A 17,258-nucleotide genomic window follows, 5' to 3' on the forward strand; every position below is an offset into this window, starting at 1 on the left:
ATACGTAATGGATGAAACCACAAAATCCAGGGTGGGCTAAAGCACTGTCCAATCATGTTTTGACATAGAGGTTGAGCAAGAGAGTTTCTATCAGTCGGGATAGGTTAAGTCCCTGGGCCTGACAGCAAAAACTTGTTTAACCCTGCCAGCAAGATGGAAAAGTTGCTGGGTGGTGGTGGCGCAGGCCTTTAATCCTAGCATTTGGGAGGCACAGGCAGGAGGATCTCTGAGTTTGAGGCCAGCCGGGTCTACAGAGAGAGTTCCAGGACAGCCAGAGCTGTTACACAGAGAAACCTTGTCTCGAAAAACGGGGAGAAAAAAAGATGGAGAAGTTGCCCTTGAGATCTCTGGACTCAGACAACTGTTTCTTTACAATTGAAGCTGTTCAGCTATTGGGAAGTCCCCTGTTCCCCTAGGGCTGGGGTCCTTAAACTTAGTTTTATCTATGCTTAAATGGGGTCTGAAAATGAAATGGTAGCACTTAGGATACTTAGTAAAGACTATACTTTCAGGGATTATTTATTTATTTATTTATGGTTTTTCGAGACAGGGTCTTTCTGTGTTAGCCTTGGCTGTCCTAGACTCCCTTTGTAGACCAGGCTGGCCTCGAACTCACAGTAATCCGCTTGCTTGCTCTGCCTCCCGAGTGCTGGAATTAAAGGTGTGTGCCACCACGCCTGGCTCAGGGATCATTTCTACTGTTACTAGAATACTTGGTAGCATGCTTACTATCCCAGCACTCAGGGAGGCAGAGGCAGGTTGATCTCTGTGAGTTCAAGGCCAGCCTGGTCTACAAAGTGAGTCCAGGATAGCTGAGGCGACACAGAGAAACCCTGTCTCAAAAAACAACAACAAAAAAGTTTTCCTGTAAAAGAGTAGCAGTGGCAATTGGTCATGGTGTCTCTTCACAGTAATAAAACCCTAACTAAGACAATACTGAAAATATAAAACTTTGGCTGGGCATGGTAACGCATGTATTTAATCCCAGCACTAGGGAGGCAGAGGCAGGTGGAACACTAAGTTTGAGGCCAGCCTGGTCTATAAAGCAAGTCTGTAACAGCTAAGACTACAAGAGATACCCTGTCTCCAAAAACAAAAAACAAAAACAAACTAACAAACAAACAAAAAACCCAAAGCCAAACCAAACCAAAAACCCCAAAACCAAACCAAAACAACAACAACAAAAAAACCCAACCAACCAAAAAGCAAACCTTTGATGAAATAAGATTAGGACAGTGAGTGTTCCCAAAAGGCAGATGAAATATATTAATCAATAATATAATTAATACAGTATTTTTAATATAATAGTATTAATTACCCTAATTAATGTAATTAATTAATCATTGTAATTGTTATTACAATTGTCACTTGTTCCCACTGCATCTGCATAAGCAGAGATTTCTTTATAATAATTTTGTAAAATGAATGACTTACAGCTTATGACTCCTTTATAACAAAAAAGTTTTAGGTTCACAATTGATATTTAACTGTTTCTTGATTGGTGTTGGATTCCATTTGCTAAAAGAAAGCTTAGTTCAAAGTCATCTAAAAAGTCCCTGAGAAAAGAATGTACTATGGAAGATGGATGAGGTCTCAGCTTATCCCCAGACCTAGCGGGCACTAGCTGCCGGCTCTCAAGCTCCCATCCTTTATAGCAGGGGAAGAAAGGAAATTCAGGCTCTTCAGCTTGGCCTCAGCGTTAGCAGTGAACTCCTGGGTGGCTTTCTGCAGAGGAAGCCGGGGTGGGCCCATTGGAATCCCAGAGACCAACGTCATGATGGCTTTGGTCTGTGACACTCCAAAACCTAAATAGGAAAAAATAGTGAAATATATCAGGTACTGCCCACTTTCTCATGAACATCCCAAAGAAGAGGTTATATAAAAAGTAACACTAAGCCGGGCAGTGGTGGCGCACGCCTTTAATCCCAGCACTTGGGAGGCAGAGGCAGGAGGATCGCTGTGAGTTCAAGGCCAGCCTAGTCTACAAAGTGAGTCCAGGACAGCCAAGACAGAGAGAACCTGTCCCGAAAAACCAAAAAGAAGAAGAAGAAGAAAAAAACTAACACTAGGCTACACAGAGAAACCCTGTCTCAAAACAAGAACAACAACGACAACAAAGTAACACTACGCTAGGCAGGAGGCAGAGGCAGGTGGATCTCTGTGAGTTTGAGGCCAGCTTGGTCTACAAGAGAGTCCAGGACAGCCAGGACTACACAGAGAAACCCTGTGGGGTTGGGGGCGGGGGAGGGAAGAATGCTCTTAGTCAGTTTGACTGAGCTGGGCATTTGTACACACATCCATAACCCCAGCACTTGAGAGGTAGAGATAGGAGAAGCAAGAGTCCATGGTAAGTTCTGGGTGGACTACATGAGACCCTGCCTCTCACTCACAGAGCAGGATAGGAATGCCCCATCTCAGGGCGGGACAGACAGCTCAGCACTTAGAAGCATTCTTAACTCCCCCTCTTTGTTTTTTTAAAAATCGTTTGTTTGTTTGAGACAGGATTTCTCTGTGTAATCAATCCTGGCTGTCCTGGAACTTGCCCTGTAGACCAGGCTGGCCTCCAATTTACAGAGATCCACCTGCCCCTGCTCCCTGAGAGCTGGGATTAAAGGGTGTGTCACCACACCGGGTGAAATATCAACCTTTTTCATCCTTTTCGGCCTATGAGATGGCTCAGCTGGTAAAGGCACTTGCAGCTAAACTTGACAACCTAGATTCAGTCCCCAGGATGGCTGCAAGTTTCCTTTTGACTTCCCTGTTCATGCTGTGACATGAACATGCACATATTCAAATAAGAGAACAAATGTTAAAATAAATCCCTCTTGCTTGTATTAACAAATTAACAAACTATGGACAAAAAGAGTGTAGCTCTGCCAGAGAGTTCTTGCTTAGTGTATGAGAGCCCTTGAGTTCAAGTCTCTGCATTACAGTAAATAAACAAAGACAAAACAAAGTCAAAGTCAAAGTCAGAGTTTGCAATGTGGTTCAGCAGGTACAGGCAGACGCTGCCAAGCTGCTGGCTCCACAAAATAGAAGGACAGACTTGCTGAAGCTGGCCTCTGACACCCACCTGTGGGCTATGGTGCACCTGTGAGTTCACAGGCAAACTCAAAATAAATAAGTAAAATGAACAAACAAACAAACAAACAAACCCCATAGAGTCCAAGTGAGCCTTCAAATCAAGAAGGAGCCAGGCACGGTGAAATACATGAACAGTCCCCACATTCAAAGCATGTGTGGGAGTTTGCTCAGGGCAGCTGTGCTGGCCCAGGCTTTTGATCCCAGCACTGGGGAGGCAGACGCAGGCAGATCTGGTCTACACAGTGAGTCCAGGCTCAGTAGTTAAGAGCACTGGCTGCTCTTCCAGAGGACCTAGGTTCAATTTCCAGCACCCACACGGCAGCTGCCAGCTCTATGGAACTCTAATTGGAGGGATCCAACACCCACCTCTAGGCGGCTTGGTACCAGACACACGTGTGGTGCACAGGCATGCATGAAGCAAAATACTCATACACCTAAGATTAGAATAAAAACTTATTTAAAATAAATAATAGAGCTGACTTAAAAACAAAAAGTTCAAGGTGGATCCCTGAAGCTCATTGGCCAGCAAGTCAAGCCAAATCCAGGAGCTTCAGGGTTAGTGAAAAACCTTGTCTTGGGGCTGGAGAGATGGCTCAGAGGTTAAAAGCACTGACTGCTCCTCCAGAGGTCCTGAGTTCAATTCTCAGCAACCACATGGTGGCTCACAACCATCTATAATGTGATGTGATGCCCTCTTCTTGCCTGCAGGTGTATGTGTAGGCAGAGACTGTGTACGTAATAATAAATAAATAAATCTTTAAAAAAGATGAAAGAAAAAAACCTTGTCTCAATAAATACAAGCGGAGAACAGTCAGTCCTAAAGGAGATATCTTCATCACTTCCCTTGTCTACTAAGGGATTAGGGAATATGGGGAAGAGGAAGTGGGAAGACGGAAGATTGGAAGGATGACTCCAAGGAAACAGTGTTTTCCAGACACAGCAGGACCGCTGAGCATGCACAGGGCCTGCACACACAGGTTCCAGGCAGGTGGCTGCTGAGAGGGGAAGTAGGCACCACTTGCAAAGGAAAAGTTGGTTCTCTCCAGGGGAGTCTCCTTGGGTGTATGACCCTCGCTTAAGGGTTAGGCCCTGTGGCCAGCAGCAGATGGCCAGCACAAAACTCAGTGGTCAGTGGTCTTTTTGTACAGAGAAAGAAGGCGATGAAGAGGTGGAAAGGACCTGGGAGGGGTTGAGGGAGAGGAAACTGGCTGGAACATAGTGTATGAAAAATATTTATAGTCACCAGGCAGAGGTAGCGCATACCTTTGATGCCAGCACTCAGAAGGTAGAGGCCAGTTTTGACTACAGAGTGCCAGGACAGGCAAGCTATGCAGAGAAATCCTGTTGAGAACTCCTGCCTACCGCCCCCTCCCCCCCAAAAAAAAAAGAAAAAGAAAAAGAAAAAAAGTAACAGAAGAGTCAGCGAACACACAAGTGACACAATCCCAAGAAGACAGGAAATTCTGAAAGAAAACGAGGATAAACCAGGCGTTGTGGCCCACACCCTGAATCCCAGCATTTGGGAGGCAGAGGCCAGCCTGGTCTACACAGCGAGTCTAGGACAGCCGAGGCTACACAGAGAAACCCTGTTTCCAAAAACCAAACCAAACCAAAAAAGCAAAATAAATGTTAAGTTTAAAAACTATATATCATCTTGTTTTTGTTTGAGTCAAGGTATTGCTATGTAGTCCTAAAATCCTTGCCGGGCATGGTGGCACAGGCCTGTAATCCCAGCACTCGGGAGGCAGAGGCTGGTAGATCGCTGTGAGTTGGAGGCCAGCCTGGTCTACAAAGTGAGTCCAGGACAGCCAAAGCTACACAGAGAAACCCTGTCTCAAAATACAAAACAATCCTTTCAGAGATCACGTCTTGCTATATATCTCTGGCTGTCCAGAACAGTGTATACCAGTTGGCCTAGAATTTGTGGAAATCCTTTTGCCCCAGCTTGCACAAGGCTAGGATTCCAGGCATGTGGAACTATACCAAGCTATAGATATTTTATTTATATTTTGCCCCGGCCTGCCGGGGTTCGACTAACGCTCGGGAGGAGAATTTTCCTGTATAGGGACAGAACACAAGACACGAAGAAGGGGGCAAGCCTGCATTCTGATCAAACTCCATTTATTGAAAATTTTCACAGAGTTTATTTTTGGCTGTGAGCCTAGCCTTTAATGGCTGAGCCATCTCTCCAGCCCTTCATAGAGTTTATATAGGCACAGAGGCATAGGTATTTGCGTAAGCAAGGGTTGCTATGGATACCTAACTCTGGAATGCTCCAGCAGGTATCTACCTTTACGGCTGCTATAATTGCAGGAGAGAAATTCTAGGAAAGTCGTGAAAGATCTGGTTAGTCAGGAAAAAGCTCCCGGAACTGCTGTTCACAGGCAGCTGGCCTTTGATCTTATCAGTAGTCTTACTGGAAAAGGAGTAGCTCGGGGGTCTAGAATGACCAGCCCCCCAATAAACCACAACAGGTGTCTAACTGCTGACCTACGACAAGGTCAGCTAGTTTCTGGTGAGTGGCAGACTTCTGGAGAAATAGGAACCTAGGCTCTGACAAGATGGAAGAACATTGGCCCGTCCCCTACAATATTTCACTTTATTATTTATTTTATTTATTTTGACAGGCTCTATAGTCCAGCCAGGCCTTAAAATCCTTCGCAGCCAAGAATGACCTTCGAAATGCTGATCCTCCCGTCTCCACTCTCCCAGCACTGGGATTATAGGTATGTGCTACCATGCCTCATTTCCCAATTAATTTTCTACCTTAATGTGCTTTAGAAAAACACAATTAGTATATTAAAATCACAATCTTTGTTAAAAGTATTGGTTAGGACAAAGGAATAATAATTAACAGGACCGGCGACACCTCGCTATGACAACGGCACTAAAGTGGGAAAGCAAATAGAAATACTATCTTGCAGGGATTGGGAAAGCTAGCTGAGGCTGTGGGAAGGACACCAAGTAGACAATAGGTGCTTGAGCAGAGCAGAGAGTTGCTACAATAGGGCAGAGAGGTTTTGAAAGGGAGGTGGGAGGTCTGCCAGGCACACACTGAAAACAACTGGACTTGACCCAGGACGAGTCGCCCCAAGGGCCCATCTCTTGCAGCAGTGGAATAAATGGCAGCACCTGTCCTGGGCTGTACAGCAGAGGTTCCTCTACTCAGACTGTTTTCCCCTACTTATCTTTTCTCATCCAAATCTCCATCCGTTTAAATTTACTGGTGTTAATAAACTCATCTTAAGTCTCAAATACTCTTGGGGGGAACTGTCATGTCATTCATAATTTAGTAAGATGTGTATTCAGATTGCTTTCCTCCAAGTACCTAGGATGAAATCAGCCGTAGTTCCGCAATAGAATTTTAATGAGCTGAGGCAAACAACGGGAGTGAGAGCTGAGGCTATATGGAAGAAGGAATAGAAAATGGTGGGGGCGGGGGCGGGGCTTTGTAGAGACGTCTAGAGTTAATTTTGCCATGTTATTCTGCTGACAATGAAGGTCAGGTCAGGACTGGGCTCAGCACTGAGCACTCCAGGTATGCTGGTTGAACTCTTATAGGGAGCGAGAGAAATCTATCTTTTCCACCTGGTCAGCTTTTGGGAGCCATGGAATTGACCTAGTCTAGCCGCCTTGAGAGGCACGCATCATGGGATTTTCAGGTTAGAGTCTATGGCTCCTGGGACACTCTGTGCCTCTCAGTGCTTTAGAAAGAGAGGCACCCCTCTGGCGGGGCAACATTCAGGCTGCCTGGGCTTTCTCTAGACGCCAGTGAAGCTTGACAGAACAACGTCAATGATTAATGTCTAAGGATCTTATAGACACCGTAGCTTGCAAACCTCACTGTATCATGGCAACTACAATTGTATTCTTCCTGGCAACTACCATTATCTTCTGGTGTGTGTGTGTGTGTGTGTGTGTGTGTGTGTGTGTGTGTGTGTGTTTGTGTGTGTGTTTGTGTGTTGTTTACCAAGACAGGATTTCTCATTGTAGCTTTGCCTGTCCTTGATTTCATTCTGTAGACAAGGCTGGCCTAGAACTCAGAAATTTGCCTGCCTCTGTATAGAAAGTGCTGGGATTAGAGGTATAAACCACCACTGCCCAGCTAGATTCTGTTTCTAATTGAGCCAGTGGTGATGGGGCACATCTTTAATTCCAGGAGACAGGGGCAGGCAAAAACATTTTTTTTTTTTCGGTTTTTCTCTGTGTAGCCGTGGCTGTCCTTGAACTCTCAGAGATCTACCTGCCTCTGCTTCTCAAGTGCTGGGATTAAAGGTGTGTGCCACCACCACTGCAGCAATTTTTTTTTCAAGACAGGGTTTCTCTGTGTAGTCATGGCTGTCCTGGACTCGCTTTGTAGACTAGGCTGGCCTTGAACTCACAGAGATCTGCCTGCCTCTGCCTCCGGAGTGCTTGGATTAGAGGCATGAGCCACATGCCTGGCTGCAGATAAATGTTTGTGAGTTCAAGGCCAGCTTGAATCCAGGATAGCCAGGGATGTTACACAGAGAAATCCTGTCTTGGAAACAAAACAAAACAAAACAAAACAAAACCCAACCTAGGGCTGGAGAGATGGCTCAGAGGTTAAGAGCACTGGCTGTTCTTCCAAAGGTCCTGAGTTCAATTCCCAGCAACCACATGGTAATGAGATCTGGTGCTTCTTCTGGCCTGCTGGCTCACATGGAGGCCAAATACAGTACAAATAAATAAATCTTAAAACAAAACAAAACAAAAAAACCCCAACCCAACCCAAACCAAAGCAACACTCCCCACCACCAAAGTTTGATTGCTTACAATAAGCTTGTCTCGCCTCAGTCTTGCTATGACCACTCTGTCCCAGGCCTGAGAGATCCCATTCCCTCTGACCATAATCAGGTGACCCGGGCTCAGTCAATGCAAGGCAGAGGAAGTGACGGTACTCACCTAGCTTGGTCACATAGTTGATAAATCTCTGGATACAAAACTAGAACGGAACAAAGAAATCTATGGTCAGCATCATCAACATTGTGAAAACCATTTATAATATAGTTGGAGGCCGGGCATGGTGGCGCACGCCTTTAATCCCAGCACTCAGGAGGCAGAGGCAGGCAGATCGCTGTGAGTCTCGAAAAACAAAAAACAAACAAAATATATAATATAGTTGGAGAAGTCAAATTACGGAAACTCCACAAAGTCCAGCCATCTTAGTTTTCTGTAGGTCTATCAGCGTGGGAGAAACAAGTCAATAGGGTTGGTAGAATCTGCTCAGGCTATGACAGGAGAAAACCAACTTCCCCAGCCATCCTCTGCTCTCCTATGGGCAAATGCCTATGCATACAACTTCAAACCTGGCTCAGAATTGTGGTAATTAATGGTCTTATTCTCAACAAGTAGGATTAACATTCTCCGCTCTGACTCTTCCATGTCCTCTGGATATCTCTCTTACTCACAATAAAAACCTTCCCCCTTGGGCTGGAGAGATGGCTTAGAGGTTAAAAGGTCTTTAGTTCAATTCCCAGCAACCACATGGTGGCTCACAACCATCTATAATGAGATCTGGTGCCCTCTTCTCTCGGGAAGGCACACATGCACATTGTATAAATAAACAAATCTTAAAAAATAAACAAAGAAAACCCCCCAAACCATTCCCCTTCAAGGAGCCAGCCGTCACGTTCCTTTACTGCACCCCATTACACACAGCAACACTGGAGAGCCTCAGGCAAAAGAATTGCCATGAGTTTCTAGCTAGCCTGGCCCAAAGTATGAGACCCCGTTCCCCAAACAAAAAATTAATAACAAAAGTTAAGCATGGATGGGACTGGAAAGGTGGTCAGCAGTTAAGAGCCCTGGCTGCCCTTCCAGAGGCCCCGGGGTTCAACTCCCTGCAACCACACAGCAGCTCACAACTGTCTCTAACTCCAGTTCCAAGGGATCCAACGTCCTCCTACAGACACACATGCAGGCAAAACACCTAAGGATGGCACGTAGTGACTTTCAAAGAAACTTACGGCCATTATTTTACAATCACAAAACACTTTGAAGATAGAAGAAAAATGAGATCCTTTGTAGGAGGAAGAGTGGGAGGACTCTTTCTGATATGGGCCTTGCATCCCCTTAGATTCAGAGACAGAAAGGATGGGGGAAGGCTCCATTTTCAATAAGAAAGGTAACAGAAGAAAGATAAAGAGGCTTCAGGGTGACCTTCATGCCCCGCAAGGAGAGGGGATGAAGGGTCCTCAGACAGAAAGAAGGGAGAGCAGGTTACCTGGGAATTGAGTGCTGAAGTGAAGTCTTTCTGTTCAAAAGCCTCCAAAATCTGGTTTGTCTTTTTTCCCAGGTAGTTATAGGTACTGGTGAGAGGACAGAAAATATTCCACCAAAGTTAATAATTCGGCAGGAAAGACCCAAGGCCTTTATAGTCACCTGGTGTTAAAAGGGCAAAGGTAGGACTTGCAGATTGGCTCTGCGGCAGGGCTTATCCAGCAACACATCCCCCCACAGCCCTGTCCCCCTTCCACCCGCCCCCCTCCAGCCACTATAGAAAAAGAATTCTAGGCCAACCAGCGTGGGCACCACAGTGAGAACTTAGTCCCCAAACAGGACCTAGGTGGGTAGAAGCAGGAGTTCAAGACCATCTCTAGCTATACAGTGAGCGTCAGCCTAATTTGGCCTACATGACATCTTGTCTTAAAGAAAAAAAAAAATTAATACAAACAAACATAAAGGAAAACAAACACTGAGGGCCCCCTACTGGTCTATTTGTAGGGTCAGTTGATAGGAAACCCAGTCTGTCGTCACTTCTGAGATTTTTAGCAACATAAATCAGGATCAACACAGGAGGCAGAGAATGTCAGAGGCGATAAAGAAAAGGAAGAAAGTTTTAAAATCAGAGAGTAAAAGTTGGAGGTGTGGCCAGGTGGTGGTGGAGCAGCCTGGTCTACAAAGCAAGTCCAGGACAGTCAAGGCTCCACAGAGAGATCCTGTCTCAAAAAAAAAAAAAAAAAAAAAAAAAGAAAGAAAGAAAGAAAAGATGCAGGCAGATCTCTGTGAGTGAGGCTGGCCTGGTCTACAAAGCAAATTCAGGACAGCCAAGGCTACACAGGGAAAAAAAAGGCCAATAGTTGCTTAGGGCACACACAGACTCAGAGGTAGACAGTTGGGGCTCAAATGTAGCACCTGAGGTAAGTACTGGAAGCCATATGGTGCAATGCCCGGTCACATATGCCTGTAATCTCAGCCTCCAGGATGCTGAGGCAGGAGTTTGAGGCCAGCCTGGGTTGCACAGCAGGTACTAGATGTTTGGGAGGTGGAGCAGGAGGATCAGGAATTCAATATAGTCATCTTCAACTATATAGTGAGTTTGAGGCCAGCCTGGGCTACATGAGATCATGGCTCAAATACAAAAACATAATAAAAAGAGTGTCCAGTGGGCTGGGGGTGTAAAGTAGTGGTAAAGTATGTGTTTAACATTCATGAAGCAATGGATTTGACTATAAATGTTTAAAGGATCAAGACAATAGTGCTTATCAAAAGCATTCATATCAAGACTCATTGTAAATAGTTCCTTAGCTATGCCTGAGGAAACACACGCAGTTTGCCATGCCTGCAGCATATCCTACTAAAATTGCCAAGCACAATGGCTATGTGGATTGAACCGTCTGACCTGTGCTGAGCAGGCTCTGGGCCTGCTTTAGGCCACATGATTGTGGTTTCTTAGACCCTTGACTCAAGACAGTACAAATGATAACCTGAAGAGAACAGAAGCAAAGATGTGCAGAAGATGCAGAGGTGAGAGCATCTTCAGGGGACCCCTGGGGAAGGATGGTTTGCTGGGGCTGCTGAGAGCTTTGTGGTTTCTGGCTTTCATGAGCTCTAGGAGGGTCTGGCTGCCTTTATCTCTGTTGAATGTTATGTGACTTGTCAGCATCTTATAATAACTTCTTCTTCTTTTTTTTTTTTTAAATGCATGTTAGCTTGAATGGATTTCTGTCATTTGTACCTAAGTTTCTGACAATCCAGCTTTGAGACACTGACCATCAGGGTCTACAGAGGTAAGCTGGGGTCCCTGGGCCCCTTTAGCCCATGTGCTCACCTGCCTCCCCTGATTACAATGGATACTATCACATAAGACAACTTTTTTTGTTTCAAAACAGAGTTTCTCTGTGTAGCCTTGGCTGTCCTGGACTCTCTTTGTAGACCAGGCTGGCCTCGAACTCAACAGCGATCCACCAGCCTCTGCCTCCCAAGTGCTGGGACTAAAGGCGTGCACCACCACGCCCCGCTCAACTTTCTTTTTTAAGATTTTAAAAATAGGGGGCTTGAGAGATGGCTCAGAGGTTAAGAGCACTGGCAGCTCTTCCAAAGGTCCTGAGTTCAATTCCCGGTGACCACATGGTGGCTCACAGCCATCTGTAATGAGATCTGGTGCCCTCTTCTGGTCCGCTGGCTTACATGCAGGCAGAATACTGCATAAATAATAAGTAAATAAATCTTTTAAAAACAGCATTTTAGGGGCTCAGCGGTTAAGAGCACTGACTGCTCTTCCAGAGGTCATGAGTTCAATTCCCAGCAACCACATGGTGGCTTACAACCATCTATAATGTGATCTGATGTGCATTGTATACATAATAAATAAATAAATCTTTAAAAATAAAATAAAATAAAAACAGGATTTTAAAAATATGTATTTAGCCGGGCGTGGTGGTGCACACCTTTAATCCCAGTACTTAGGAGGCAGAGGCAGGTGGATCGCTTTGAGTTGGAGGCCAGCCTGGTCTACAAAGTGAGTCTAGGACAGCCAAGGCCACACAGAGAAACCCTGTCTCGGAAAAACCAAAAACCAAAACCAAACCAAACCAAAACAAAATATGTATTTATTATTTTATGGGTCTCTGGTGGGCCTCGTGAGTTTGTGTGTACCATATGCATGCCAGGAGTCTGCAGAGGTGAGAAGAAAGTGTCAGATACTGCAAATACAGTTGCAGGCAGTTGTGAGTTGCTGTGTAGGTGCTGGGAGTGGATCCCAGGCTCTTTGCAAGTAATTGTTAGTTGTATAGAGTTTTTCTAGTAGCTACCTCAGAATCATGGCTGTCCCCCTACTTCCAATGCTGGCTGTGGGTATGGGCCACCACATGTGACCACTACTGAAGTGTTTTTATTTGTTTTGCTGTTATTGTTTTGAGACAGGGTCTTATGTAATTCAGATTGGCTCCAAACTTTTTAAAAAAAGACTTATTTCTTTATTATCTATAGCCTGCAGGTCAGAAGAAGACACCAGATATCATTATAGATAGTCATGAGGAACCATGTGGGTGCTGGGAATTGAACTCAGGACCTATGGAAGAGCTGCCAGTGCCCTTAACCTCTGTGGCATCTCTCCAGCCCTCTTCAAACTTTCTATATAGTTGGGGAGGGGGACCTAGAAATTCTTTTTTTTTTTTTAAACTTTTTTTAAATTGAAAAATAAAATCATTCATATTACATCTCAATTGCTATCCCATCCCGTGCATCCTCCCATTTCTCTCTCCCTCCCGCTTTCACCCCAATTCCCCTTCCCTATGACTGTGACTGAGGGGGCCCTCCTCCCCTTGAATATGATGCTAGGGTATCAAGTCTCTTGGTAGTCTGCTATCCTTCCTCCGAATGCCATCAGGCCTCCCCATCAAGGGGACATGGCCAAATATGGGACACCAGAGTTCGTGTGAAAGTCAGTCCCCACTCTCTACTTAACTGTGTAGAAAGTCCTGTCCCTTGGCTAGGTCTGGGTAGGGGTTTGAGGATGACTAATACCGGGACCTTGAAATTCTAATCCTCCAGCCTCTACCTCTCAAGTACTGGATTATAGGTTGTGGCAGTCCCCATGCCTCTCCCTGCCTCCCTCCCTCCCTTCCAAAAGCTTGAGGGTCATTTCATTAGCATTGGAGAGAAAAGCCCCAGAGTGAGCAGAGGGAGGGCAGAGAGGGAGAAAGCACCTCACTCTGTTTCTTTTCAATAACTGCGTATGACAACGACAGGCACAGGCGACCTGTGTTAGGAAGCACGTGTATGCAGGACACCCATCTCTTCCACTGATGAGTGACTTTACCTTTGTAATCACTAGAGAAGACAAGTCATCCTTACCTGCCTACTGCTCCAGTTGCTCCCATGACCAGAGCACTCAACAGTTGCTGATGAGAAAGAGAGAAAGAGATTCAGGTTTTTGAGAAAGAGAAGAGCTGTTATATCATAAAGGGCTGAATGGGTGCCTTTGAAGCTGGGACACACCCAGGCCGGGTAACTGACCTCATCCACCCCAAACAGCAGATCAAACTGTCGCTGGTGATTCTGATCGACACACTGCCCGAAGTCTAAGAGGTCGGTGTCACTGAACTTCAGTCCTTGAAAGGTGGGGATTTTATCCCGCATGCCGACCAGCAGCTCCTCAGCTCGGACTAAGGAACAAGAAACACTTCAGTTATCCACACAGCCACAGACATTATCAAATACCTGCTTGACTTGGTACTTTGGCTCATAGCTACATTCCCATGCAATCTGAAGGCTGAGGCAAGGTGATTCTGGGGCCAGCCTGGGCTACGTAGTGAATCTGAAGTCAGCCTGAGCTACACAACAGGAACCTGTCTATAAAAAGTGAAACAGAGCTGGGCGTTGTAGCACACGCTTTTAATCCCAGCACTGGGGGGCAGAGGCAGAGGCAGGTGGATCACTGTGAGTTCCAGGCCAGCCTGGTCTACAAAGCCAGTCCAGGACAGCCAAGGCTACACAGAGAAATCCTGTCTCGAAAAACCAAAAAGGGGGAAAAAAAAATTAAAATACAGGCTGCATAGATGGCTCAGCTGTTAAATGCTAGGCTCATAACCCAAAATATAAAAAGCAAAACGCAGGCTGGGCATGGTGGTACACACCTGTAATCCCAGCAGAAGGCAGAGGTAGGCAGTCTTTGTGAGGCTGAGGTCAGCCTAGTTGACATTTCCAAGCCAGCCAGGGTGGAATACATAGTGAGACTATCTCAAACAAACAAAACAAAAGAAAAAACACCACCACCACCAATAACAACAAAACAGGCAATTGGATGGATTCCATAGGATGAGAGTTGGAGAAAATGTAAGGAAGACTGTCCTTCCAGAGGATGGTGGTTCAATTCTCCATCCTCACAATAGCAGCTCACAAGCATCTCTAACCCCAGTTCTGGAGACCTCTTCTGACTTCCTCTTCCAGAGGTCCTGAGTTCAATACCCAGCAACCACATGGTGACTCACAACCACCTATAATGTGATCCATCTGATGCCCTCTTCTGGTGTGCAGGTGTACATGCAGGCAGAACACTATATGTAATAAATAAATAAATCTTTAAAAAAAATAATTTTAAACCATACTTACTCTTTACTCCGGTCAGTGAAGGAATGTGATAGTAATAAAATGGCAAAGCAGGGGCTGCGGCAGCCACCTCCCTCAGGAAACTTATCAGGGCATCTGAAAGAACAGGAGTCACGTGAACAAGAATAAAGCAGTGGCTTCCTGTATTAGCAAATGAACCGTTCAGCTGGGCGTGGTGGCGCACGCCTTTAATCCCAGCACTCGGGAGGCAGAGGCAGGTGGAACTCTGTGAGTTCAAGGCCAGCCTGGTCTACAAAGCCAGGCCAGGACAGCCAAAGCTACACAGAGAAACCCTGTCTGGGAAAAACAAAAAACAAACAACAACAAAAGAAAATGAACTGTTCGGTGAGATGCAGCCACCCTGCCCTTACCATTCCACTGTGCGGCCACAATGTCGCTTCACCTTAAGTTTAATTTTTCTTTCTGTAGAAAGGTCAAAATAAGAGGGCTGGAGAGGTGGCCCAGTAGTTACAAGCACTGGCTGCTCTTTCCGAAGAACCAGGTCTGATTTCTACACTTACATAGTAACTCACAGCCATCTATTACGTCAGTCCCAGAGGAGCTTCTGGTCTCTGAGGGCGCCAGGCAAGCATGTACTTTAGACATACATGCGGAGAACAAACACACGCAAGCCCGCATGCATTTGCCACAAGCGCACGCACTTACCACAAGCGCACACATACCCTTTGGGGCTGAGGTTGTAGTTCGGCGGTAGGTAGGTGTATACACATCATACCTAGGGCCTGGGTGTATCACTAGCACGAGGGAATAAAGGAAAACCAGACCCAAGAGTTTCATATACTATGAAAACCTGTCACTGGGCATGGTGGCGCATGCCTTTAATCCCAGCACTCGGGAGGCAGAGGCAGGAGAATCAATGTGAGTTCGAGGCCAGCCTGCTCTACAAAATGAGTCCAGATCAGCCACGGCTACACAGAGAATCCCTGTCTTGAAAAACCAAAACCCAAAGAAAAACAAATTGTTAGCCAGGCCTGGTGGTCCACGTCTTTAATCCCAAAGAAACCCTGTCTTGAGAAACCAACCAACCAAAACCCAAATTGTTAAAAAATTGTAAAACAGGGCTGGAGAGATGGCTCAGAGATTAAGAGCACTGGCTGATCTTCCAAAGGTCCTGAGTTCAATTCCCAGAAACCACATGGTGGCTCACAACCATCTATGAGATCTGGTGCCCTCTTCTGGCCGGCAGGTGCACATGCAGAACACTGTGTTCATAATAATGAATCAACACAACTTTTTTTTTTTTTTTTTTTTTTTTTTTTTTTTTTTTTTTTTTGGTTTTTCGAGACAGGGTTTCTCTGTGTAGCCTTGGCCATCCTGGACTCACTTTGTAGACCAGGCTGGCCTCGAACTCACAGCGATCCACCTGCCTCTGCCTCCCTAGTGCTGGGATTAAAGGCGTGCGCCACCACGCCCGGCTTCACAACTTTTTTTTTATTTGTTTGTTTTTGTTTTGTTGTTCTCGTTGATTTTTTGTTTGTTTGTTTGTTTTTGGTTTTTGAGACAGGGTCTCTCTGGGTAGCCTTGGCTGTTCTGAACTTGCTTTGTAGATCAGGCTGGCCTTGAACTCACAGTGATCCGCCTGCCTCTGCCTCCTGAGTGCTGGGATTAAAGGCATGTGCCACTACTCCCAGCTCACCTTTTTTTTTTTTTTTTTTTCCGAGACAGGGTTTCTCTGTGTAGCCTTGGCTGTCCTGGATTCGCTTTGTAGACCAGGCTGGCCTCGAACTCACAGCGATCTGCCTGCCTCTGCCTCCCGAGTGCTGGCTGGGATTAAAGGCGTGCACCACCACGCCCGGCTTCCGGCTCATCTTTTTTAAAAAAATTGCAAAACAGCATGAAAAGAAAATGTTCGTTCTGATTCTGGGTTGGGGTAGCCATGGCGGCTCGTGTCCTTTCCTCCTGTGTCTGCCGCCTGCCCATGGCCTTTGCGCCGCTACCGCGACTTCCCACTCTGGCCTTGTATCAGCCGCTCAGCACCACTTTCTGTCCTGAGGGAATCCGCAGGAGACCGGGAACTCTGCAGCCTGCCTTGGCCCTCGTGCAGGTGCCTGGAAGGGTCACACATTTGTGCCGCCAGTACAGTGACGCACCCCCACTAACATTAGAGGGGGTCAAAGATAGAGTTCTGTATGTCTTGAAACTCTACAAGACTGACCCGGAAAAGCTCTCAGTAAATTCCCACTTTATGAAGGACCTGGGCTTAGACAGTTTGGACCAAGTGGAGATTATTACGGCCATGGAAGACGAATTTGGGTTTGAAATCCCTGCTATAGGTGCGGAGAAGTTAATGTGTCCACAAGAAATTGTAGATGACATTGCAGATAGGAAGGGTGTGTATGAATAAATTACCAGAGCCACTTTCCTCACTGAGAGGACTCCGAGGACACACCAATGGTGGCTGACCAACCGTGGTTCTTTTGAACTTTTATTTAAATTGTCTGAGTGTTTTACCCTTTCAAAGTAAATCTCTTACAAAACAAACAAACAAAGAAAATGTTCGTTCTAAACTCCCAAACTATCAGTAAGTAGGTTACTTACCTGTGAGTGATTGTTTTCTATCTACTAACAAGCAGTGACATTTCACGACCATTTATGCGTTTAGTTATGGTTTTCCCCTCCAAGACAGGGTTTCTCTGTGTAACAGCCCTGGCTGTCCTGGACTCACTCTGTAGATCAGACTGGCCTTGAACTCACAGAGATCTGCCTGCCTCTGCCTCCAAGTGCTGGGATTAAACCTGGTTTAGTTATGGTTTTAATCCTCTGCACAAATATCTCCTTCTACCCCTGTCCACCAAATCAGG

General features: G+C 45.8%; 2 protein-coding genes across 3 annotated transcripts in view; one reads left to right on the forward strand and one right to left on the reverse strand.

Moving 5' to 3' along the window:
- Positions 1 to 1,221: 1,221 nt before the first annotated feature.
- The window catches only part of Npl (N-acetylneuraminate pyruvate lyase), a 29,523-nt gene continuing 13,486 nt past the window's right edge, over positions 1,222 to 17,258 (reverse strand). Inside the window, exons 6-11 of one of the 2 annotated variants that reach the window (XM_051147588.1) lie at positions 14,440 to 14,532; positions 13,345 to 13,493; positions 13,183 to 13,229; positions 9,329 to 9,413; positions 8,008 to 8,047; positions 1,222 to 1,805 (exon numbers count right to left, since the gene is read on the reverse strand). In XM_051147588.1, the coding sequence (XP_051003545.1) occupies positions 1,621 to 1,805; positions 8,008 to 8,047; positions 9,329 to 9,413; positions 13,183 to 13,229; positions 13,345 to 13,493; positions 14,440 to 14,532 (599 nt within the window). In that variant the 3' untranslated portion in view covers positions 1,222 to 1,620. The remainder of the gene's footprint in view (positions 1,806 to 8,007; positions 8,048 to 9,328; positions 9,414 to 13,182; positions 13,230 to 13,344; positions 13,494 to 14,439; positions 14,533 to 17,258) is intronic. The other variant, XM_051147589.1, reaches the window with a different exon arrangement.
- On the forward strand, positions 16,331 to 16,801 carry LOC127190535 (acyl carrier protein, mitochondrial-like). The gene has a single exon (XM_051147590.1). It carries the CDS (start codon positions 16,334 to 16,336, stop codon positions 16,799 to 16,801), a length of 468 nt encoding a protein of 155 aa, XP_051003547.1. The 5' UTR covers positions 16,331 to 16,333.

This window comes from Acomys russatus, chromosome 6, assembly GCF_903995435.1.
Source record: "Acomys russatus chromosome 6, mAcoRus1.1, whole genome shotgun sequence".
NCBI classification, from domain to species: Eukaryota; Metazoa; Chordata; class Mammalia; order Rodentia; family Muridae; genus Acomys; species Acomys russatus.